At 35.9% G+C, this 27,014-nt stretch overlaps 2 protein-coding genes across 2 annotated transcripts; one reads left to right on the plus strand and one right to left on the minus strand.

Moving 5' to 3' along the window:
• Positions 1-17,247: 17,247 nt before the first annotated feature.
• Positions 17,248-18,639, minus strand: LOC125584012 (homeobox-leucine zipper protein ATHB-16-like). The gene is made up of 2 exons (XM_048751706.1): positions 18,335-18,639; positions 17,248-18,188 (listed from the first exon to the last, which is right to left on the minus strand). Exons 1-2 carry the CDS (start codon positions 18,387-18,389, stop codon positions 17,395-17,397), a joined length of 849 nt encoding a protein of 282 aa, XP_048607663.1. The 5' UTR covers positions 18,390-18,639; the 3' UTR covers positions 17,248-17,394.
• A 1,535-nt stretch (positions 18,640-20,174) lies between these two features.
• On the plus strand, positions 20,175-21,459 carry LOC106359924 (RING-H2 finger protein ATL32). The gene has a single exon (XM_013799543.3). The coding sequence runs from the start codon at positions 20,278-20,280 to the stop codon at positions 21,208-21,210; it is 933 nt and encodes a 310-aa protein (XP_013654997.2). The 5' UTR covers positions 20,175-20,277; the 3' UTR covers positions 21,211-21,459.
• Positions 21,460-27,014: the final 5,555 nt, after the last annotated feature.

A 27,014-nucleotide genomic window follows, 5' to 3' on the forward strand; every position in this document is an offset into this window, starting at 1 on the left:
CATTTTATTTGGCTATGAAAGTGAGTAATTGGATATGATAGTAAAAACTTTTTATAGTTTCATTTCTTTTATACATAATATTTAAACTATTAAGAACGATAAATGTTTTATATTTAGTTCACCCATGATCTAAATCTTTAGAGTGAGAAACCTTTACGCGGCTATATAAATTATTATAATGGTGCTAATGATTCGTTAATCAAAGGTTTGAAATATGTTAAATAGACGATTTGAAAAAAAAAAATGTTTTCTTTGAGTGCTTTTCAGATGGTTTGATTAGTTTTGAAAATTGATTCAAACAATGTTATGTTTTCGCATATCTTTTTTTTTCAAATATGAGATTATGGAATTTAAACTATATCATTTATAATATGATAAAATACTATTAACTTTCTTTTTGCCAACACAATAATGTTATCTAATCAAATTTGAAAGAAACTGGATCGCTTGTCTCCTCTCTTTCCAGCAGGAGGGCGCTCTTGTATGTTACTAAGGAAACTGGTCACTCGAAGAACATTCTATTTCCTATGGAGGGAGAGGAATAACATGTTACACTCATGTGTTGCTAAACCTCATGAAACTAGCTTTGCTCACATTGACATGCTTACCTGAAACATCCTTTTTAATTTACTTATTCTGGTGATTCTATCTATGCAAATACAAATAAAACTAAAAGGGATACTTACCACATTTGTTTGACAAAGCTGGGACGACCTTCTCGTTTTCTAATCGGCGGTGAAAACTGCAGCGGCTGTGTCTTGGGAGAGCACAAACACTTTTACTTCTGACTCAAAACGGCGGGGAGGGATTAGACAGTTTCCGAGAGATGCTCAACGAAGGTTGAGTGATGACGACAACACATGTGGTTTTCGTTAATAATATACACAACCCTAATTACAATTTCTTTCAGACTGATAGCCTAAAACCACAAAGCCAGTAACCAAAATCTGGGAGTTTCAGTACTGGTAATGTGCAAAAGAAGAATTATATATCAACTTATGGCAACAGCCTGGCTAAATTGTTCAAAAGTTTCAGTATGCTTTCCGGTCAAGAGACTGAGCTCAGTTTCATTCGAGCTTAAGACGTCGACTGAATCCAATAGCTCATTAGGGATTGGTGTATCCATTTCTCCCACGTCAAGGATGACCGGAACAACTGCTCACTTCACATTTTGCAACACATCCACCACCAACTTAAGCTACTTAGAAAATTCTACTCAACATAATGTTCCATTGGCAATCTCATCATGATGATTCAAATAATATATGATCAATCTACATTCTAGTTCCAAATGCTATATCGTATCCACGACACCATTTCTCTATCTAAACAAAAAGATGCATCCTTGAATAAAATCAAGATTAGAATCAAATAAATTTAAAAACTTGATACGAACTTTAACAACTTGAATGTTGATTGAGTCTGGGATCTCTCTTTGAAGCAGCACACCACCGGCATTCCTCACTATCTCAAGCTCATCATCGCTCATCTTCTTAGTCCACCCTCTCATATTAGCACCACCTACAATAATGATCGAGTTCTGTCCGTCCATTTCACAGAGAAACGGTAAGAGGATAAGCCTCATAAGTTCGTTATAATTCCTGAGAAAAGAAAGTTACCTTGATATCACTGAGAATATGGAAGACACCATACCGTGCACGACATCAACAGCTGAACAAATTGTATGCTTTAGATCTTGAATATAAACCTACCAAACACAAAAAAATCATAAAAATATTAATTAAGAAAATGGATTCTAATGATACAAAGTAAGCCAAAACAAACACTCACCACAGACCCACAACTTTCGAATAATTGGAAGATGAAGTGTGCTGGCTTTCAAGGCTTCTATGTCCAGAAGAGACCAAGCTTCTATAATTCATCTACAAATCCAAATACAATGATTTCGTTAGTATAACATAGCATCTATGAATTTACAAAATAACATGATAATTGACATTGCATTACTGAGACTGATATCAATGCATTCCACATGCATGTACTTATATAGCCTGTTTAGGCTGAGAAAAGAGATAAGGATCATTGAATGGTAGTTAATAAATGCAACGTGTAACGGTTCGGGGGCGAGAGAAGAATCGATCATGAAACGACACGATCTGACGACTCACGAAGCCTCGTCTCCTCAATCCCTAACTCCATTGTTTGTAGACGTTATCAGATTTTGGAGAAAAAGAAGAACCCTAGAACGCTTCTCGTGAAGGAGGTAGGTGCAGGCAAACAACGGCCCAAGGTTTACTTTCTTTCTCAGGACAAAATCCATTATTCAAAGCCCACAAATAATACAATCGTTTAAGCCCATACGGAAATTAAAAGAAAGCAGAAATCAAAGCTTTTTAGTTTAATGAAACACGTGTCATTGTTCCTTTTAATCGTAATCAAAGATGTTTTCTTGTTTTTACTGACGTGGCAAAACCTTATAACATGATTGGGTGATTTTTCCATATGACGTGGACAGTCTATCTGAGGCTCTTATTCCCCTTTTATTACTTGTTTGATCATCAAGTTCTGAACCATTTTCTAAAAGCCACTTTCTAGATTTGACGAACTATTCTGATAATCTCGCCAAAGTTAAATCATTTTTATTGTCGTAGAATCTTAAAGCTAATGTTTGGAAAATATTGTCTTTAACAAATTTGAAAACTTTTTTCTTACATGCATTTAAATCAAACTCCCAACATGGGAGGATTAATTACAAAAGCTTCTGAAACAAGCTTGTTTTGCCAAACAATAAGCATTTTTTGTTTTTATCCAGAGGGATCCAACGAAAGGAAATAGAGCTAAAGAGTCAAACATAGAATATCAATGATGACAACATACATCTCAAGGGCGGCTGCCGTGAAGTGATTGCCTTGATGAATTGAGCTAAATCGGATTCACATTGTATCTTCTGGATCTCCAGTTCCTTGCTCTTGGACAAAGCTTCTCTCATAGAAAACACTTCTGCTGTTTAAAGAGACGCAACGTAATGACAGTGGGAATCAAAGGAGACATGATCATCCTTTTTTTAACATTGTCCAGCCTAAGCCCGCCAGCTTCAGATCGTCTCGCCAAGCTGTGTCCACTTGAATTCTAGTTGCATCAGCGAGGTCAGGACTCATGGAGTTAAGACAAAGGGAGACGAGGTGGAACATTTTGTTCCTCTACCCATTCTTTAGGTGTGATTACTGCTCGATTTATCAAGTCTTCAGGCGAACATATTTTCTTGTTAAAAATCAGCTCATTACGAGCTTTCCACAGAGTCCACAAAAGCCAAAGTGTTAACTTACCAGATGTGATACCCAGAGGCAGCAAACAGTCATTCCGCACTAGGGTATCCATGATTTATTAAAATCCGCCTATCCTCTAGCATCAAAGTGAGTGGAAAAGGGAACAAGAGCCCAAACGTTTCTAGTAAACTCACAGTGAAAGAAAATTTGATTGATAGATTCGAGATTCTTACATCGGGGGCATTTTTCTACAATCGGTATGTTTTTAGCAGCCAAACATTCACCTGCATGTAAGGTGTTTTGGCCTAGCTTCCAAAAGAATAGCTTGATTTTCAGATCAGTTTTGAGCTTCCACATTCCTTTGTTTAGGATGCTGCTGCACAGGTTCAGGAGAGCGAGTGTGTAGGAGCTCGCAAGCAGCCTAATATTCTGATTTTGTCGTATATTCTCCATCTTTTTTTTTAAGCCAGATTTGCTTGTCCGCAGCCCCGGACCTGCTAGGCTTAATTAATAAGATTTCGTCTTCCTCAAAAAGGAGAATGTGTTGTAGTTGCTCTCTATTCCAGTCTAACCGGTTTGGTAGGAGGAGATCAGTGAATTTAATCATATCGTGATTGGCTGGAATAGGTCCCATTGGTCTTGCTTTTCTTGTCACACTCAACCAATCATCATTCCAAGCGCTATAGATTCACCATTACTTATTTCCCATCCCATGTTAGCTTTCAGCATGTCTCCGCCTATTAGAATTTTGCGCCAGCCATGCGATTTTGAGTTCATGTCCGACACTGTCATGAAGTCCTCATTACCACAATATTTGCCTAGGAGCGCTCGTCCCAACAAGCTCGAGGGATTATGAAGAAGACACCAGCTGAGCTTTTTGAGGAAAGCGTCATTATAGCATTGAAAATTTATGAAACGAGTCTTTTTTGGTCTTTTGATTTTGTCATTTTTTTCCAAGACACCCATAGTATTTTCCGATTTCTATCTTTCTCATCTCATAAAAATCTAGTCACTGCTGATTGGATTCACTTGCAGAAGGATGTAGAGAGTTTAAAGCATGTCATTGCATAAGATAGTATCAGTGACTAAACACACATGAGTAACAAATTTGAAAACAATGATAAAATGCAATATTAATGACATCACACTGAGTAAACACACATGGTTTTTTTGTTGAAGAGATCACAGTAAGTCATTGTTGTAAATTTTAGTTTACTCCTGATTATAATATCAGATTTAACCTCGACTCATATACAATTGAATAAATATGAATTTGTTTGCCGTGATCACTACACAATAGTTCAAGGTTGTTTTCGTGGTTGAATTTATGTTTAGAAAAAAAATTATGTTTAAACAAAAAAGGAAACAAAGAGAGAGATGTCGTGGTCGTGGGGAGAAAAGCTGCGTCTACGGAGAAAACATATGCCCTGAGTTATAAACTATAAGTTATTACATACTGAGAGCATCTCCAAAAGACACTCTATAACTTCAAATATGAAGTTTTTTACTCTCCAAAAAGGAACATCAAAACTTCAAATTTGAAGTTTTGAAGCGTGAAACTCTATATTTGAAGTTTCACTACTCAAAACTTCAAATTTGAAGTTTCATATTTTTATTTTCATTTTAATCCCTACAATCACACATCACCTTTATGATTCATAAATATTTTCTTGTTTATTGTTTTAAACCTTAAAAAACTTATATGTCATATATATTTTATTTTTTGTTTACAGATTTAAAATTTTACACATAAAATTAAATAAAACTTTAAAATAAGATTTAAAATATTTTAAACTAGATTTAGACAAAAATAATATATAAAAGAAACTTAACAAAAAAGTTTTTTTTTTTAAATTACATGAAGACATAACTATACACAAAATTAAATATTACAACAACACTAACAGTCAGGTAAGTTTGATCCGGAACCTTCAAAATTTTCAAATATTGTCTATTTTTTTTTGTGTAACTGAAGAGGGTTGTTGTTGTTGTTTTTGATGTCTTTTTCGTACAATTCTTTATTGTTCATATCGAATATATTCACGAGTATTAATATCATCAAAAAAATTAGTCTTTTAGCAATATTTTATGTTTCTCTTTTACTTTCTTGTTCCGATATTATGTACTACAAGTATCAATATCATCCGATTTCAACAACTTTTAGCTCGTAATCTACAAAGTAAAAATGAGGAGAGCCATTTTTACTTCGAAATGCACTAATAGATCATATATGCATTACGAAAATCATTTATAGAAAAAAATATGGTATTTGTTTGAAGTTTAATATTAATTAAGTTATTTTTATTTAAATTTTGATAGAATATTTTATTAATTAATATTGTTGTAATATGTTTATATATGTATTAGTTATTTACAAAAGTTTTATGAATTCAAATTAGTTATGACAAATATAAGGTCCATATTATAAAATACAAATAGTTTTAAAGTTGAGTTTGAAGTTTTGCTTTTGGAGAAAAACAGCTTTAAACTTCAGATATAAAGTTTTGGAAACTTCAAAATAGAGTTTCTTTTTGGAGATGCTCTAAGCACACAAAAATCAATAACATCTCATAATAGAGCATTCGAAGAAAGGATAATTAGTCAAGTGGAATATCCCTTATATATTATTTGAGAAGCATTACAACTTTTTTTTGTAGCCACATGTCATCACTAGGATGATTCTTACAATCATTAGAGAAATATGTTGGTCTATCTAATTATATAATAAGTTTTTTATTAAACTAACAATAAATTCATCATTAATGTACTTTATTATTTCTTTAAATAAAATTTACGGAATTGCCTAATGTGGCAAAAACATATATGGCAATTAATGATTTTTAATAATAAAGATTTGATAAAAAAATAGTGTATCTTCTATCATATTTGTTTAATTTTAAACTATTAAATAAATTAAACAATCACAATAACCATATAATAAAAATTTAGATTTTTATGTATATGTTATATTTTGAATTTTTACAAACGCCTATAAATTACTAAAACTGTTAAGAGTCTCACATTCAAATGTTATGATCCATGGTTTAAAAATTTTAGTATGACAAAATACAAATGATTACAAAAATTATATAAGTAAAAAGTCTAATTTAATTAATTATTAAGATTAATATATATATCGTTTTAAATTAAACTATAAACCATATAAAATACAATATTCACTACAAGAAAACAGCGGTATTCTGACGGACATTCCGACGGAAAATGAAATCGTCGGAATATACCGAGGAATTTCCGAGGAAATTCCGAGGAAACACAAAATTGGGTTCCTCGGAATTTCCTCGGAATATACCGACGGAATTCCGAGGAAACCTCAGTCCGTCGGAATATTCCGAGGAAATTCCGAGGAACAATGTGTTCCTCGGAAAAAACCGATGAATTCCGAGGAAATATTATAGCCGTTGGAGAGCTGTTGGGGGATTTTACAAAATTCCGAGGAAATTCCGACGAACTAGCCTTTTCCGTCGGAATTCCGTCGGAATTTCCTCGGTATGTCGGCAGGATTTAATCTATATAACAAGCACTCCTCTTCCTCTTCATTCACTCCATATCTTCATCCTCCCTCTTACTCTATTTACACACGAATTTGATTCATAAAAAATATGTCTTCTTCAAATTATTTCCGTTCTTGGATCGATCGACCTCATTTGGATCCGAACACGAGATTGCTTACGGAAGAATACCAACGAGGTATAACCGAATTCATGGGGTTAGTTCACCGACAACCGGAAGCAAAAACAGGTAAGTTAAGATGTCCTTGCTCTAATTGTAAAAATAGAAAGGTTATTAAAGAGTGGGATGTTTGGACTCATCTATATTTGAGTGGGTTTACACGAAGTTACAAAATTTGGTATCATCATGGGGAAACTGATTATGAACATGGTAGTACTAGCGAACCTCAGCCAGCGGTTAGATTAGAAGAACCAATTAGAACGGATGTAGATTATGGTGTAGGTACTGAGCAGATGGTAAATGATCATTTTAGAGGGGAAGATTTACCCAATGCAGAAGCTAGGAGATTTTATGATATGTTGGATGCTGGAAAGCAACCATTGTACGAAGGTTGCAGAGATGGTCATTCAGCTTTATCATCTGCTACAAGATTGATGGGCATTAAAACAGATTATAATTTGGCTGAAGACTGTGTGGATGCGATTGCTGATTTTGTAAAAGGTATTCTACCCGAGGATAATGTAGCTCCTGGTTCATACTACGAGGTTCAGAAACTCGTAGCTGGTCTTGGTTTATCGTATCAGGTAATAGATGTATGCAGCGACAACTGCATGATTTATTGGAGGGCGGATGAACAGCGGGTTACATGCAAATTTTGTGGAAAGCCTCGTTATAAAGATACGAGTGGAAGAGTTCCAGTGCCATATAAAAGGATGTGGTATTTACCTTTGACGGAAAGGTTGCAGAGGTTGTATCTGTCTGAACGCACAGCGCAACCAATGAGATGGCATGCGGAGCACTCAACAGATGGTGAGATCAGACATCCTTCAGATGCAAAAGCGTGGAAGCATTTCCAATCAAAGTATCCCGACTTTGCGTATGAGAGAAGAAATGTCTACCTTGGATTATGTACTGATGGTTTCAGTCCGTTTGGCAAGAGTGGAAGACAGTATTCTCTATGGCCCGTCATTCTTACACCATACAACCTCCCCCCAAACTTGTGCTTGCGACGAGAGTTTTTGTTTCTCTCGATTCTCGTTCCCGGACCAGAGCATCCTAAGAGATCACTTGATGTGTTTCTTCAGCCACTAATATATGAGTTGCAACAACTATGGGCTCAAGGTGCTGAAACATACGATGTTTCGTGTAAAGAAAACTTTCAAATGCGGGCAGTACTAATGTGGACAATAAGTGATTTTCCAGCATATGGTATGTTGTCTGGATGGACAACGCATGGAAGGCTATCATGTCCATATTGTCAAGATAACACTGATGCTTTCCAACTAAAACACGGAAGGAAAACGTGTTGGTTTGACTGTCACAGGAGATTCCTACCACCTGATCATCCATATCGTAGGAGTAGGAATTTGTTTACGAAGAACAAGAGGGTGTTTGACAGTCCACCTCCGGAAATTTGTGGGAAAGATTTGAAGATACAACTAAGAGATTTTGGTGCAGAAAGGACGCCAGAAGTCGGTGGACATGAGCGTTTTCCGGTAGATGCTGTTGGAGAACTACATAACTGGCACAAAAAAAGTATTTTCTGGGATCTGCCATACTGGGAGGATCATCTGCTAAGGCATAATTTAGATGTCATGCATATTGAGAAGAACTTTTTTGACAATCTCATGAACACGATCCTTAATGTTCAAGGTAAAACAAAGGATAATTTGAAGTCAAGACTGGATTTAGTCGATATATGTGCTCGTTCAGAACTTCATGTTGATGAGAATGGTAGGGCTCCTTTTCCCATATACCGACTTGATGCAGCGGGAAAAGATGCGTTCTTTGATTGGATTTCAAACGATGTGGAATTTCCAGACGGTTACGCATCAAATTTGCGTAACTGTATCGACAGAAAGGAAGGAAAGTTTACTGGCTTGAAAAGCCACGATTGCCATGTAATGATGCAGCGCCTCCTTCCGTTCGCCTTCAAGGAACTATTACCACGAAATGTTCATGAAGCAATTGCAGGGATAAGTGGTTTCTTCCGCGATTTATGCACGAGATCAGTGACTCTTGAAGGTATTGAAAATTTGAAGACTAACATAGCCGTGATTCAGTGCAACCTTGAGAAGATATTTCCTCCCTCATTTTTTGATGTTATGGAGCATCTTGTTATTCACCTGGCAAGAGAATTGGAACTTGGTGGTCCTGTGCAGTATAGATGGATGTATCTGTATGAGCGGTATATGTTCCATTTGAAGAAGATGGTGAAAAATTTAAGTAGGGTGGAAGGTTCTATAGTCGCACAGATGATCAATGAAGAAACTTCAAACTTTGCCGAGTACTACTTTCCAGCAGAAGTTCAGACCAAAAACAGAAGACCTGCTCGGCATGATGATAGAGGCGAACGGGCAGCATATCATGTTACGGTTCCAGACATTTTCACAGATGTTGGACGACTTAGCGGAAAACCAAAGGACCGTCGACTTACTGAGCAGGAGCGCAGTCATTTGCAAACATATTTGCTCACCAACTGCGAAGACGTTCTTCAATATGAGAGGTAAATAAATGAGCTTACAAATTTTTATTTTAACAAGTTGAAATTTAAATCTTAATTAATTACATTATTGTCATCATATACAGGATTTTCATGGCAGAAAAGCGGTTCGAGTATAGATACGCCACAGAGGACGAACTAGAAGAAATGAAGCAGAGAGAATTTAGTGGATGGATGTTTACTTATGTGAGTGCTTTAAACAAATTAAAATATATTTTATCACATATTTATACTAATTCACATTTATTGATATATATATATATATGTGCTATTAATAGGTGTCTGCTGGTTTGGCCAGAGGTGAAACATTTGACGATTGGATACGTGAGATGGTCGTTGGACCAAACTTTGTTGTGAAGTCATATCCGAGATTTTGTACTCGAGGATATGCATTCACAACTCAGAAGAGGAGACGTTCGAGTACGACTTATGATGCTGGCGTTTGTTCTGCATCAGGAGATGATGTATACTACGGACACATACATGAGATTTTGGAAATTAAGTATTTGGGCATGGTTGGATTGCGCTGTACTGTTTTCTATTGTGATTGGCACGACAACACCCCAGATCGAGGTGTGAGAACAGATGCATTTGGTGTTACATCAGTAAATTCGAGGCGAAAGCTGCAATATTATGATCCTTTCATTCTTGCTTCTCAGGCCGATCAGGTAATTAAATGTTAATTATTCAGAATGATTCATCATCATGTGTATTAATTTATAATTTTTCTAAATGTTACAGGTTTGTTATATCAAGTACCCCCGGGTAAGGAACAGAGATGATCCATGGGTTACTGTTACAAGACTCAACCCGAGAGGCCGAGTTCAGGGAAGTTCTGAGCTGGAAGACCCACTACAACCAAGCACATCCGGCAACTTAAGTGCAGCAGAAGATTTAGCTGGAGTTGGCCTTGTAGTCGATTTAACCGACTTTGGAGAGGAAGCCGTCGTTCACGTAGAGGATGAACCAGTGATTGGAGAGTTTCACCAAGATCCAGATTCAGATTCATCTGGTGATGATGACTCGGAAACAGACTACCATTGAACTTATTTGTTTTTTTTTTAAAGAAATACCGAGGAAATTCCGAGGAACACTTGATATAACCTCTTTCCTCGATAATAGTTATTTGGTTTATCTAGCAAGGCAAAGCTGAATACGAATTAAAAACTACTCAAACACAACCAAATAAAACGAAGAAACCATGTAAAAGAAATACGAACTCATAATTAAGAAACCCAAAAAAAAACTCAGTTCAAAATTAACAGAAAATAAGACCATAAAACGTTAGAATAGAAAAGAAAATAAAATAGATGGTGATAGCTCCTACTCCTCGTCTCCTGCTCCAGATGTTCCTGCATCGTTGGGTCTCTTGGACCTCTTTCTTACCCTGTGTGTACCACTCGAACCCGAACCAGAGGTGGATGGAGAGTTGTCCCGATGAACTACATCATCCTTTTGGCAACGACACGGCCTGATACGTGAAATGGCAGCCCAGATCTTGTGTAGCATGTCGTTGTTTGTCTTTATGCTCTGATCTCTCCAATGTTGTTGCTGGCGCGAAGTGGCGTTCGGTGGAAGCTCTTGCAGCTTGTACTGGCTGGAGTCTGATGGGAGTAGCTGATGGGGTTGTGAATCATCTGGAATGGCTTGTGCAGCCTCATCTTCTCCTTCTTCATCAACCACGCCCTTGCCTTTGGTCTGATATTTTGGCGTGAAGAAGGATGGCTTGTCTACTAGTGCGGTAGCAGGGGGTAGGAACTCAACTGCAGCCTCTGAAAGTAGAGAAGTGAGACCGATCTGAGGTAGGTGGCAGTAGAGTGTTTTCTTCGCTCGGTCCTGGAATACGTAGACGTAAGGACCATCCCGATGGATCCTCGAGTGGGGACCAGCTATGAACTCCTTACTTACTAGAGAAATGACATCCAGGTAGTTCCAAGCAATGTTGTTCGATCTGTCCAGTGCTACCTCCTGGTTCTTGCAGTCTACACCCACATGTCTAAGGATCCGAGTAATCACTGCACCAAATCCACATGCATTGCTCTTTTTTTGGTTACTTTCCCCTTGTATCCTGCTAAGTTTGCGGCCAGCACCGCTCCCATGTTGAAGGCAGTAGCAGGTGGGAATGTAGAGTTTCCAAATGCCGGTAGCAAATGCCTCACACCTTGGTACAGGAGGCACAACTCCCATTGCGTGACTGATGCGGCTGTGGTTGTCCCGTATAGCAATGAGCCAATGAGGCGTGTGGCATATCTCAGTACTGGGCTCCGGATAAGTGACTCCTTTGCCTGAGAAGATCTATAAACCCCTGTGCCAATCGTTTCCCAGAAGTTCAACAGCTCTGAAGTCCAATAAAGACCAGATGTCCTCTCCCCTGCACTCAATCCAAATAGTCCGCAGAGGTCTGTGAAAGTTACCTCATAGTATACTTTCTGCACTACGAATGCCAGAAAACCTTCCTGATGCCTATCATCGGGACGGGTGACGTATGCGGATGCTATGAACTGGCGTACCAACTCCGGATAAGTGGGTTCGTTGAGGTTGCATAGTTGGCCTAGACCCATGTTCTGGAACAGTCCTTCAATGTCTGCTTGGATTCCCAATATTGTCATCGTCTCAGGACATGCTAGTTGTGTAGCCGGAACGGCTACCTTCTTCATGTTGTTGTAGTGGGTGGTATCAGACTTATCCCACTTCTTTGGCCTTTGCTTCTCCAGATGAGACGAACCCTCTTCTTGTGGGTTCTTCTTTGCTGACATTTTTGTGCGCTTCATTCTCTACAAAATAGAATCATTGCTCTCAACATGGTTATAATCAATTAAGAACTCAAAGCAACATGAAAATGAAAAGCGAAATCGAGTTGTGATAAAAAAAAACCAAATTCAAAAAAATTGTCAATCCGTAAATCATCTCAAATCCTGTTACAAACTCGTTGATCACAGACAATTGTGTTCTATTCCATGTTTAAACATCTGTTTCATGCATATTTGATCAAGGAATCAACACGGAAATAAGAAATACACAAAACCCAAAAAATTGCTCAAGAACACGATTTCAGAATGTGGAGATTCGCGGAGTATACCTGTCTTAGGGTGAAAACGAGTGTAGGAATCAGGTAGAGCTCGAAAAATCAAGGGGAATAGAGCCCAAAATTGTTCAAATCGGATGATTATAGAGAGAGAAAAAGGGGGGGGGGCGAATTATAGGGGAAATCGGAGGGGATGAGAGTTCTGAGGTTTAGATCCAAAAAGGTCGGGTTTTGCCTTATAATTCTGTTCGCACACCATCGATCGATGCGTTTTTTCCACATAAACGCATCGATCGATGCGTTTATAAAAAAACATACAAGATTTTCCGAGGATATTCCGAGGAAGGCTTCAGATTTTGTTCCATCGATCGATTGTTCAATCCAATCGATCGATCACATTCTTACGGCTTTCGTCCATCTGGTGATCGATCGATGCGTTTTTCTAAACAAACGCATCGATCGATGCGTTTATAAAAAAACATACAAGATTTTCCGAGGATATTCCGAGGAAGGCTTCAGATTTGTTCCATCGATCGATTGTTCAATCCAATCGATCGATCACATTCTTACGGCTTTCGTCCATCTGGTGATCGATCGATGGGTTTTTCTAAACAAACGCATCGATCGATGCGTTTATAAAAAACATACAAGATTGAAACCCCAAACACTAGTTCCTCGGAATTTCCTCGGAATATTCCGACGGAATTACGAGGAAGACAAGGGTTTCCTCGGAATAGTCTGAGGAAATTCCGAGGAAATAGGGTTGTAAACCGAAAAAAACGTTTTGCGGTTTGAATAACACCTACATAACCCTTATTAAGTGTCTTACGTTACTTATGAAGTCTAAAATTTGTTCCTTACCCCTTAATTAACACTTTTCCGATTGTATGAACGAAATCCCACAACATAAGAGAAACACTTATACGTTTTAATGAATGGTATAGGGAATACTTTCAATTAGTTTTGAAATTTGTTATTTCATGGTTTATGCTAATCTATACAAAGAATCCTCAATGGTATACATTACAATTGTATAACAAATGAAAAACCCCAAAAAAATTGATGTTTTGAAACCCCAAACACTGTTCCTCGGTATTTCCTCGGAATATTCCGAGGAAATTCCGACGGATACTTTACTATCCGTCGGAATTTCCTCGGCATATATTTTCATTTTACCGGGCAAATATTTCGCGAAAATTGAAATTAAATTCCGACGGAATTCCGACGGAAAATGTCCGTCGGACCCTAGGTTTTATAACCACGAGCCACTTCTTCTTCCCCATTTCTCTCTTCTTCCTCTGCGCGATTCCTCTCTTTTTTTCCGGCGATTTCCCCCTGAAATCCGACGATATCTCCGGCGATCTCCCCCTTTTCTTACACAAATCATGTAAGGACCCTATCCCACTCTCTTAGATTCTATTTGTTAGGTTTTTGTGGAGTTTTGATAGATTTTTGTTAAGGTGATTGGTTAGGATTGTGATTTTTGGTTGTATAATAGGTTTAGAATTGTGATTTAGTTGAATAATTTGTTTTGTTGAATTGATTTATAATTTTTTTATTATTTTTTTATTTTTTTGTATTTAGAAAATCGATTTTAGTATATAAAATCGATTTTTGTATTTTACAAAACGATTTTTCTATATAAATTCGATTTTTTGGATTTTACAAAAAAATTTTGTATATAAATTCGATTTTTTGGATTTTACAAAACATTTTTTAATATCTATACAACTTTTTTTTTGATTAAAAACTATTATTTGGGATTTAAAAATATTTTTAATATATATATATATTATTAAAACTATTTTTTGTAATTATTGAACTATTTTTTATTTATTAAAACTATTTTTTTTATTAGAACTATTTTATATATTTATTAAATATTTTTAATATCTATAATATTTTTTTGTGATTAAATTATTTGAGACTTTTAAAAAAAAATAATAATTTATATATTTCTGTATTTATTAAATATATTTTTTTTAATTTACAGGTCTCATGATGATCAGATCCGGCCTCGACAGCGTCGTGGTCGTGGTGGTACGGGGAGCCAGTCTCGGGATTCCACCCATTTTCAGGATTCCCCTTCGCCCCACAGCTCCTACCATACATCTCCCTCTGCTGCACCCGCTCCTGCTCCTCTGCGCCCCGCTCCTGCTCTCCGCTCCCGCTCTCCTCCTCCTCCTCCGGGTCCTCCAGGAGTGATGAGTGTTGCGGATTTGGTTCAACAGCCCGGTCGTGACCATCTTCCGTATCTCACTCCGTATCCACATGGACATGGTCAAACATGGTAATTAAACATTTTTTTTTCTTTAAATTTTGATTCATTATTAACCGTTTGTTCTTTTTATTAGGTTCAACCGATCCGGGAACGGGATCAGCGCATGGATCAACCGTATGATGTACTCGGCCCTCGACAAGGGACATCCGACTTTCACTCACTTCCCTACCGAAAAGCAGGTTCTGTGGTTTCGTCAGTTTGCGGTAAGTATTCTAATTTTTTACTTATATTTTTAATCTTTAATATTAATTTTTTACTAATTGTGTTTTTTTTTCAGCAAGAGTTCAACTGGAATTCCGATGAGACGCTCTTTATCTATCACCACTTCGTCCATAAAGTTATGGACAACTATGGGAAGCAGATCCACGAGTGGAAGAAAAAGTGGGAAATCAATAAGGTTCGATTTAATTTATTAAACAATTTTTTAATTTATTAAACTATTTTTAAATTTAATAAACTATTTTTTTTTTATATTAAAAGGTACCAAAGTCGATGAACGACACGGTCTGGAAGGAGTTGTGTGCGCATTGGGATAAGGAAGAGACGAAAGAAACTTCTTCCACCAACTCCACCAACCGCAGGAGCGACCGTAAAGGGAAGGGCATCTACAAGCATAACTTGGGTGCTCAATCTATTGCCACTCTGGGAGATCGCATGGTAAGTTCAAATGTTTTTTCTTCAATTATTTGAGTTTCAGAATTTTAATTTATTGTGCATTTCTTCTAATTTCTAATGTTTCTTTAATTTATGTTTTTTTTCAAGGCGGAAGAAAATGATGGCGAGCCGGTTGATGATCTCGCCCTAATGAGGAGGGCGTATACCAACAAGAAGACCGGCCAGATTGATGACGGTCTTGTGAGGGACGTGGTCGACCTGGTCCAAACTCAGGTGGTAGACGAAGTGTCTCAGCTTCAAACCGAGGATGACGCTTCGACGGCTTCGACCAACTTGTCTCGGTGTCGAATCAACGAAATCGTTGAATCCGTAAGTTCTTTTTTTTTAAAGTTCAATTCATTTATTTTTTGGTTTAAATTTGTAAATTTGGCTATTTTCTATTCAGTCGGTTCCAAAGAAAAAGGGACGTTTGGTCGGTTTGGGTCGTCGCACCCGGTCGGTTCCTCCTTCTTCTGCACCACCGCCCTTTGTTGATCCAGAAGTACTTACGGCTCAGTTGAAGGACAAAGATGATCGTATATCTTTGTTGGAGACCCAGATGGCGGCTCAACAGGCGGGCTATGAGGCACAGAGGAGGCTGAACCAGCAAATGATGGAGATGATGCAGAGGATGTACCCGAACGAGGTGTTCCCGGACGTGCCAGACCCGTAGATTATTTTTTTTTTCCAAAAACTCGGAATGTTTTATTTTATTTGTGAAACTTTGAATATTAATTAATATGATTTTAATTTTAATTTTAATTTCATATTTTCGAATTTAAATTTCAGAAATTTTATTTTTTTAAAAAAATTAATATTTTTTACATTCCGAGGAAATTAATTATATTTTTCACGCGATCGATCGATGCGTTTTTGGACATAAATCCATCGATCGATCTGTTTACAAAAAAAACGTTCGAAATATACCGAGGGACATGTTCCTCAGAATATACCGAGGAACTGTTCCCTCGGAATATTCCGAGGAACGTGTTCCTCGGAATATTCCGAGGAAGATGTCCCTCGGTATAATCCGAGGGAACAGTTCCGTCGGTATATTCCTATCGATCGATGTATATATGTCTAAAACGCATCGATCGATGAACGTCCGAGGAAATATCCCGACGAAGTTCTCCCTCGGTATATTCCGAGGACATTTCCGACAAAATAATGGTCCTCGGAATTTCCTCGGAAATTTGTTTCCTCGGAATTCCGTCGGAAAATTCCGAGGGATTTCCGACGAAAGAAGAAATTCCGAGGAATTATTTCCGACGACTTGTTTCGTCGGTATGTCGTCGGAATAACGGTATTCCGACGAAATTCCGACGATTTTTTCCCTCAGAATCTTTGCTGTTTTCTTGTAGTGATTTTAGTTTCAAAATTTACTTTGAACAAATTTTTTTGATAATAGTTTTGAACGATCATTGACAAATTTTTTTTTAAATTATAAATTACTAAAACTATTAATCCCACAATGAAAATTTTGTTATCAGTAATTTAGATTTTTTTCTATAAAAGATATAAATGATCGAAAAAACTATATGAGTAGAAATCATCCTTTAATAGACATTAATATTAAAAATATACTAAAATATATTATCTATGTTAGTATCATTTAAATTTAATTACATATCCTATCAAATATAAAAAAAATATTTTTTGGATTAAATAAAATTAATTTATATGTTCACACCAATTTAATTATATATTTAATAGTTACTGAACTTTAATTATTTAATATATATTAATTATTTCATAATATGTAAAAATATTTAATACATAAAATTTTTATATATAATGTTGATCCCGAAAGGCGCGGATGTTAACTTAGTTATTATTAAAAGGTGAAAATAAGGAATACAATCGGGACTAGAGTGGGGTTAATCTCAGTTTTAATACTCTGAACATCGTTAATTACATCGAGAGTAATCATAATTACAGAGTAATATATAACCCGACCATTAATTCTTTATTTTCGATTATTCCAGGTTTGCCCTCCTATTAACGATTCTCATGTTCAGTGATCAGAGGCGGAGTACCAATGAAGAGACGGTGGTTGCTCATCGGAGAAGAAACAACACGCTTCTTCACCGCTCAGAAAGTCGTTATGATCCTCCATCTGCTCTGCTTTCACGAACTGAAATAAATTTCCGCCGGTAACCGTCGGCGTCGTCAATCTTCCGTTCTCGGAGCTGGTTTCGGCGCTCGAATCGCAGCTGTCGGAGGATCCACCGTCGACGGCGGTGGAGTTCGGTAGAAGGTCACAGAGATTGGTGAAGCTTCGCCGGTAGTCAAAGCCGGTGGAATGTTCAATAAACTCAGGAGGAGACGAAGGAACATTCTCTTCTTTCACGGCGGAGATATCACTCTCCGCCGTAACCTTGTTGTTATCTTCTTCTCCGTTGATCTTAGCTTTGAGTTCACTAATCTTTAAAACAAGCGAGTCGTTATCGCGGCGGAGCGAGTCGAAGTTGTGGCGGAGAGAGTCGTACTGGCTCTTAAGAAGGCCGTAATCTTTTTCGAGCTGTTTTGTCTTCCACCGTGCACGGCGGTTCTGAAACCAAACCGCTACTTGACGAGGTTCAAGTCCAAGCTCTTGTGCTAGTTTTGTTTTCCTCTCTGGTTCGAGTTTGTTCTCGAGCTCGAAGTTCTTCTCGAGAGCTTTGACTTGGTCAACACGTAACCTCCTCTTCTTCTCCGATTGACCCATGTGGTGGTTGCCGGAGTATTCCTCCATCATTGTACTGTCGTCTTCGTAACCATCAAGCATAGACTGGAAATTATGTCCGTACCCTCGAAAACTCTGCTCATCTGTTGTCAGTAACCAATGAGTTTGTAAGAAAAAAAAATGAAGCAAAGATCTAAACAGTAGAGATTATGAGAATTTGATATTGAATGAGTTTGTCTGAAAAAGACAGAACGAAATGAGTTTGTCTGAAAAAGAAGACGGCAAGCACCTGTGGAATTGGAGATCAGACCATACATTGAATCTGAGCTGCTAAGTCTCTTCATGACACCAAAAAAAGTTTAAATTCTTCTTGAGTTTTAGTTTTATGCTTCTAACTTTTCATTACAACAATGTTCTAAACAAACAAAAGAGAATACTTTAGAGGAACAAAATTTAGAAATGGATTAAGACATCCCGAGAAGGAGAAGCTCTTAGTTGGGCTATTTAGAAGAAAATGGTGTAGGGGAAGAGAGAGAGCGCAAGGGTTCTTTGTTTATTCAATATGAACAAGTTGGATTCACACTTTCTTTTCTTTAAATAAACAAAGCTTGAGTTAACCTAAAGAGTTACAATGTAACTAGGGTTAATATGTGGGTTGTCTGTTATCTCATTGGCAAAAGCAAAGGGTTGGGCAAAAGGCTGTGGGTAAGGGAACAAAGACCTGACAATTTGGTTTTGGTTCTTTGAATTTATCCAACACTATGGGCTCAAGGCCACCTTCAAAAAGACAAGTGAATTAATACAGACGTTAAACATCATCATGAATCAACTTTCACTTTTCTAATATTCTTAGTTAAAAAACAACGCAAAATATTAGGTCACTTAACTTCTAATATTTTTAGTTGTTGAATCAACTGTTATAACATAACTACAAAGTCTACAACTGAGGTTGAGATCAAATTATTTGCGACCCACATTCTCTTGTCCAAATGGGAGAGAGTGAAAATAACTTTGATGTAAAGAGATGACAGGCCTCCACATTTATGATCCAGTCCGAGACAGTGGACCACAAAATTGTAGTTGCTTTTAAAAGCCTGCTCCTTTTATTATAGATTGTTATTGAATTCTGAAATCAATTTCTCGTCTTGTTCTCAGGTTGAAAATAGGTCTAGTTTGACGTTTCCGTACACGTTACAGCGTAACAACTTGTAACTTAAAATATATACACACTAAAGCAACTACAAGATCGGCTTAAAACATGATAGTAATATAAAATGAACTTGGATCATGATGCATCAACACACGCACTTTGAAGATAACTCAAACACATTTAAGATATTTGAATGAAAGATATTTTGAAATTATGTCATATATACGCCTCTTTGGATTTTATAACTTGAAGTATCGAGATTCTGCAATCCCCTTTTGTAACCCATAAATATCTAAGACCTTTTTAGCCCAAAATTTTGATGAATGTATTAGCGCTAGCGCATTACAGCTGAGTGGGTTGAAGTTATACCTGAAAATATAGTTTTAAGCAATTAAATGAAACATTTATATCAAACAATTTTTTTAAAAAAAAATCATCAACTTGTTACTCAATATAGGATACTAGTAGTATTTACAATTAATCATTTAACCTCAAGGATAAGTCAGTTAATAGCTTCTGTGTCTCTTCTGTTGTCACGATCATTAGGATCATTGAGCTATACAAACCATTTATCAGCTTGTGTGTGTTCTGTGGGCTTGTTTGTTAGTTTCTTGTCTGAAATCAAGGAAAAGGCAATTGTACGACGATACATTCTGACCTCAAATCATTGATTAGTTTGACCCTAACGAAGAGACTAACTATTCGTGTATATGCATTGAACATGTGGATAGACATGAGCATCTAAACGAAGCACAATCTAGTGGATTAGACTATTTCATTAAACAAGTGGAGTAAATAAAAAATGCAATATTAACGAACTTATCTTATAGCCCAAGTTGACAAAATGTTGCCAGTTTAAAACTTTAAGCTAATCAAAAGGTCAAAAATAATTATAATAGTTAACCTTTTGAAGATTATTAAAGACAACTTTTACTTGTTTCTGCTCTACTCTCCAAGTATATATAAATAAATTGCGGTCTTCGTATTTGATATCTATAGCATAAACCTTCATACTAACAAAAAACTTATTACATTTGCAATCAGCAGTTAATTCCATCCAACGGTTCCGTTTCGAATGAACGATGGCGCGAGTCCAAGGTTTCATTTCTCACCGTTGGATCATCTTTCAGTTAATCATAGTCCTCCACGTGGCTAATGCACAATCGCTCCCGCCACCGAGTCAGGACGAGTTGCAACCGGGTCACGCACCGTCTAAGACCACAGTCTTCGCCGTTCTCGTCACCGCGTTTTTCTTCTTCGGGTTACTATCCGTCTACATCCGCCACTGCACGCGAGCTATGCCCGGACACTCCAACACAAACTCCCGCCGCCGTGCTTTCGACGGATGTTCACGGCGAGGCGGACTTGAAGACGCCGTGGTTGAGAGCTTCCCCGTCTTCGCTTACTCCTCCGTTAAGGAGTCGAAGATCGGAGCCGGTGATCTCGAATGCGCGATTTGCCTTAACGAACTGGAGGATCGCGAGACGGTTCGGTTGCTTCCGGTTTGTAACCATCTCTTCCACGTTGATTGTATCGACGCTTGGCTTTACTCCCACGCGACTTGTCCGGTTTGCAGATTCAATCTAACTGCTAAACCGGTTAAAACCGGAGCGGAAGATCGAGCTCCGGTTAGCGATCACGTCGTGATTGATATTAGGGGAGATTCGGAGGCCGATGAGGAAGAAGAGAAAAGCCGCCACCGGCGGCCGAGTTCTGAGATCGTCGGTAAGTTTCCGCGGTCGAATTCCACCGGTCACTCGATGGGGCGACTCAGTGGTGGCACCGAGAGGTTTACTCTGCGGTTGCCGGAGGACGTGAGGAGGCGGATAATGGCGGCGAAAGGACGTAGGCTGAAACGAACGAGAAGCTTTGATGCTGATTTGATGGATAGCGGGTACGTAGTCGGGTCGGGTGGAAAATCGGATCGGGTTAGCTGGGCGGATAGATGGGGTTTGTTTGTTTCAAAGTCAAACTCGGGTTCCGTTAGATCACCTAACGGCGATTCGTTGACGTGAGGAATGTTATAGTTTGCCTGCCGTTAACCACGCACTGGAGTGGGTCAGTTGTGTTTCTTTATACAATTGGTGGTGAATACTGAATATTAAATTGTCGATGAATATTTTCATTGACTTTTAGGTTTGTTTCATGTGCTTCGTACACTAAAAGGGTCCAGCTTGTTTAGTGACTCGCTAAACAAGTTTTCTAAATTTTGTAAGTTCTTGTAATATTTGATTAATGAAGACATTGTTTAAGTTTTTGTGTCATTATGTTGGTTTTACATATAGACTGGTTCCTAACTTGTCGCGAGAGAGGCATTGATGTGTAAGCAGCTTCATCATATGATGAAAGAATGCATTTATGGTTTGTATTGAAAACATGATTGCCGGTGGCGGACGTACGTTCATAGGAACGGGTCACGTACCCCAGGTTCATATTTTGTTTTCTCTTACTAATCCTTTGATAATTACTTCTACCAAAACCTTTGATAGTGCCCCCAACTAGTTCAAATTCTATGATGGTGCCCCCAACTATAAACTCTCCTACATCCGCCACTGATGATTGCCAATTCCATGAATCATACACATGCATATAGACAAAATAAATATGTTTTAACTATACCAATTATATAAATGATCTGCTTGATGATATATGTGAGCTATAGACGGTTAGTTAACACTTAACATCATCACTATCATTTAAATAGCTAGAACAGTGTATTAAACGTTAGAATCTACTATAATCCATTTAAAAATCTGTTAACCAATTAAAAAGAACACAACCCGGACCAGTCATAACCTATCGACCCAACCAAATTCTTTCTTGATCTTTCTCTATCTCTACCCAGCTATTGATGGTTAATTCTTTATTAGTTTTGTAGGCAAGTGGTTCTAATTATCATTTAATCAGGGTATCATTTGTTTACGTCTTCAATATGACCTTAACGATCTCATATAAAGGGTTCTTTTCTTTTCTGTACCAACTTCTTAACTAAAATATAAAATTTAAGTGTCTCTACCATGCGCCAGAAGCTAATATTATTGGAAAAATGATTGTTTACTATAGGAAGTATTGGCCATCACATGGCTAACCATGTAAACTAAACTAATGTATACCTAGTAACGTGAAGTATATATTATGCATGACAGCATCTCTCAACTTAATTATGTTATGTAGGCAACATCACAAATTTAATATCATTGATCAAAAAATTGATGTGGATGTCAAAGACCGTTTGTATCTCCCGTTTTTATCAATTAAAATATGATGTACCTCACAAGTAATTTAACTGAATATGAAAGTTATATAAAATATTATTTAATTTTGGTTTTAAATTATTTTAATCTGTTTTGGTATCAACTATTAATAAAATTTATGTAATTCGTTTGATTAATTGTGTGATATATACTTATTTTATTATTTTTATTATAATACTTATTTCATGTCAATTTACTGATTCTAACATTTTATTTTTTTGATATAAATTAAATTAAATTAATGAATTATTTTATTTATATTTTCATAAACAAAAAATTGCATCCATTTAAAAATGTATCAAATAAGTATATATCACACAACTAATCAAACAAATTACAGAAATTTTATTAAAATGTTATAAGAAAACAGATTAAAATAATTAAAAACAAATATCTTAGATAACTTTCATTTTTAATATAAATAAAAATAATATAAATATATATATTTCAAATGCATTAAAATAAAAATGTTAAAACACTACTTATCAAAAAATGTTAAAAAATATTGATTTGTAAATTTGATTTTGTTAAAAATATTCTTAAGCTTTTAAAATGTGAGTTAAAATCTCATTTAGTCAAATTACGGTCGGGTTTGTATATTTTAATTGATGAAACGAGATATTTAAATGGTCTCTGACATCTACATCAAATTTTGGATGAACGAAATTAAATTCATGATGTTGACTACATAACATCGTTAAGTTGACGGATGTTATCATGCATAACATATACTTCGCGTAGCTATGTATACATTAGTTTAGTTTGCATGGTTAGTCATGTGATGGCTGATACTTCGTGCCGTTAGCAATCATTTTTCCAATATTATTTCACAATAATTTTATTAATTTTGTTATGAAATAACTTATAATTTATAGTATCGAGAAATTTAAATAAGAGTAGAATTTAATACCCGTAGGAAGCAAATAACACTAGTATAAGGGAGAGAGTTTATTATAAGAAGAAAGAAGAAAATGTAATGGTTCTTTGATTATAAACTCTTGTTCTTGTTTATGGTGTACAAAAGAGTAAGATGAGTGATGGTATTTATAGTGAACAACAATACATAAAATAACAAAGATGGTGCTTAATTTGGTAAATGAGTTGATCATAGTGCTTGATGAGTAGATGATCATAGTGCTTGAGTTGGTAAAGGAGTGGATGATCATAGTGCTTGAGTTTGGTAAAGAAGTGGATGATCATTTCAATGCTTATCTTATAACACTCCCCCTTGATCATCCATCTTGTATTACGTGGTGTCTCGTTAAAAACCTAGTCATGGAAAACCCAATGGGAAAAACCGTAGTAAAAGTAAAAAGAGTACAACTACGTAAGCTCCCCCTCGAATGAGTAGTCATAGAACCTTTAGAACAATGATAGATTTTCATCTCTCAAATTGTAACATTCTCTTTGGGTGTCTATCTTTTGTATGTTCTTTGTTGCCTCGTTAAAACCTTGTCATGGAAAAACCCAATGGGATAAAAAAAAACATGATAAGGAAAAAGAGTACAACCACACTTACTATCATATTTCTTTCCCTGGAAACAATATCTTCAGGATATGCATTCCAATCAACTCTCTTCAGAGAATTAAGCTTAAGAGAATAAACTCTATTCATTTCTATTATGATATCTAGGGCCTTTAGACTTCTTGTCCATAATTCTCTTTTGACTTAGACAATAGTTTATTGGTCTATTTGGATTTCAAACCAAATTTCTTACATATAATCGTATAGAAATTCGTCTCGTACATACGAATTATTCATTTGTAACTATAGAAGTTACTATTATGATTTTCTTTCTTTTCATATGAAATTACATCTTTCAGTAATGAAAAAGATTAATAATTTTCTTAAATAACACTCTTACGTATGGTATTTCAGGACCAAACATATACGAGCGTCTTAAATAAAATACTTTAAGGATCTTTATGATAACATCTCAGTTTTAGATCTCCAGTTTAGAATACATAAAAACAATATAGTATTGTCAAGAGTTTTCTTTCAAAATATAATTTTTCTATAACTCTTCAGGAGTTTTGATTATATTCAAATCATGATTCTATTGATTTATAATCTCTTGATAAATACAAATGGATACATTTGTTAACCTTATAATATTTCATATATCCCATAAAATAGTTTGTTTCAATTCGATCGAATATGCAGAGTTCCCGGGAACATGATTTTGATATCATCAATCCTTCATGGATTATACTTTCAGGGATTAACATTTTTCAAGTGGATTGTTTCATTCAAGTTCTTCCTTTATTACCAGACTATAAGGAACTTGAAACTAGTTGCATCTACCACATGAAATTATGTCTCTTCACAATTAATTTCATATTGATCCTTCTTTGTGTGCAACGGTTCATTTACATCTCACTTGTTTTACACCTTTTAGTGTATGGACTACTGGTCCAAATACTTCTCTATTTCACAAGAAGTTTATATCTTTGTCTATTGCATCTTTCTGATTTGGCCAATCATTTCTTTGTGTACACTTTTCAATAGACTTTCTTTCATGATCCTCTTTCTCATTTATTATATCAACTGCTACTTTGCATGTATAATATCATCGACGTCAATTTTCTTATCGGTTCCATTTTGTTTCATACATGACATAACTTATTGAGATCTCTTCATTTGTCTCAGGTACCTGAATTTTCGTCAGTCATGTTTAATTTCTCTTCTGGAGATCATACAAAACTATATTGCCTCGTTTTGACCATTATCAATATATGCTCCTTTTCATTTACGAGGATTTATCTTGGGAACCAATCTGTCTACCACGCTGCAGGCGTGACTAGCAGTTTGATATTGTTCTTGTAGAACATTTATTCTTATTGGAGCATTTACAGCTGGTATATGTGACTTGATCACTATATTTATATGGGTCGTGTCTGGCAACTGCTTTAGTAAGTTTTGAAATGAATTATCTTTTGGACTTCTATTTCACATTGTGTTTAGCCCGAGGATCAATGATAATTCATTTCAACTTATTTTCTTTTCCAGCTGTTTATTTTCTCCCCCTTATGTTGGAAGTACTAACTCACTTTTAGAATTCATGTATAGCCTTACTTATATTTTTCGGGGATGGCTCTGGATTCTTAAGTGTCAATAGAGATTTATATCCAACATATATTTCCAACCTCATTTGAAAACACATCTTCATTTGAAGCTCTGTGGCGGAGCAACATCCAACATTCTTAGATGAAAATGATTGGTTTCTGATCCTATACCAATGATGGGGAGAACTAGTGAATATTTATTGGCTTGATGCGAACCAGTGTTGCTCAAAATGTTTAGCACTTATCTCAGTGAATGTGCTATAGTCGTTAAAGACTTTAAGAAGTGAATTCACCAATATTATAAAAATGCATAGTGGGTGATCAGTCCACTAACATCTTCGTTATTTATGCCAATATCTTATTTTGGCTGGTGAAAACCATATTACCCTTTTATCTTATGGGTAAGCAACATATGTCAAATCATTCGGAAGAATCTTTGGTTCTTATATGACTATGCATATGACCTATATATTCGCATTATTAATGAACCAAAATGGTCTAACTGATTCATGCCAAATGTAAACTTCTAGTTTACTATACATTTATCTTCATTATACTAATCTTTGTGTAGTACAATATATAAGAGGCTGTAGATATTTTCTCTAAAATACTTATACTGCTTTGAGAATTATTTCTGATTGAAATGTATATATCATTTCGTTTGCTTATTGTCTCAACATAAGTGTCTCAAAATCTCATGGATTTACTTTGAGAAAAATTCATCAATCTTAGTTTTAGTGTAAACATAATCTTCTGGATGTTTGACTTATCATAAAAAGTGAGATTCTTTAACTCTTCCCCTCGAGATGATAATACTACAGGTTTATCAATCTCGAATGTATCTCATTTTCTTAATCAACACATATCCTACATGGGTTATGTATTTTTCGTAGATCCTTTTAACTTTTGATACTTATAAAAATACAATACCTTAAGAACTTTAAATTGCATTCTTAAGAACTTTAAATTGAATTTTATGTGCAGTAATACTATGTACACTTCTGGAGCATCATATAGATCCTCTTTTTAAGCATTCTATAAGTTTTTACTACCTTGTATTGTACACACAATAAATTTTCTTTCATCTTCAGATGAATTCATAATTTCTTTTCTTTATTACCATGTTTATTTTCTCAACTTTAAGTGAGAGTATGAGTTCTATAAAGAAACTCTTTGGACCTTGACCTCATTTATGCTCACGTCTAAAACCACTTTTATGTTCATTTTTTGATGTCACGTTTATAAATGTCATATTCTCTTCAGGAGAATGAATCATAATCAACTAGACGTGATTTATCAATAGATATTTTTCATATATATGCATCATAAAAAAATTTCTTGAAGAAATTTTACTTTTAAACTTAACATCCAACATAGTTGGCTTTATTTACAGACTTCAGGTCTTGTAATCTTTAAATGCAAAATACAAAATGAGCTTTAGGTAATCACTTCAGGTGATAATACTTTTTTTATATATTATTCTCCAAAACTTATGGATC

This window comes from Brassica napus, chromosome C3 (genome assembly GCF_020379485.1).
Source record: "Brassica napus cultivar Da-Ae chromosome C3, Da-Ae, whole genome shotgun sequence".
Classification (NCBI taxonomy): domain Eukaryota; kingdom Viridiplantae; phylum Streptophyta; class Magnoliopsida; order Brassicales; family Brassicaceae; genus Brassica; species Brassica napus.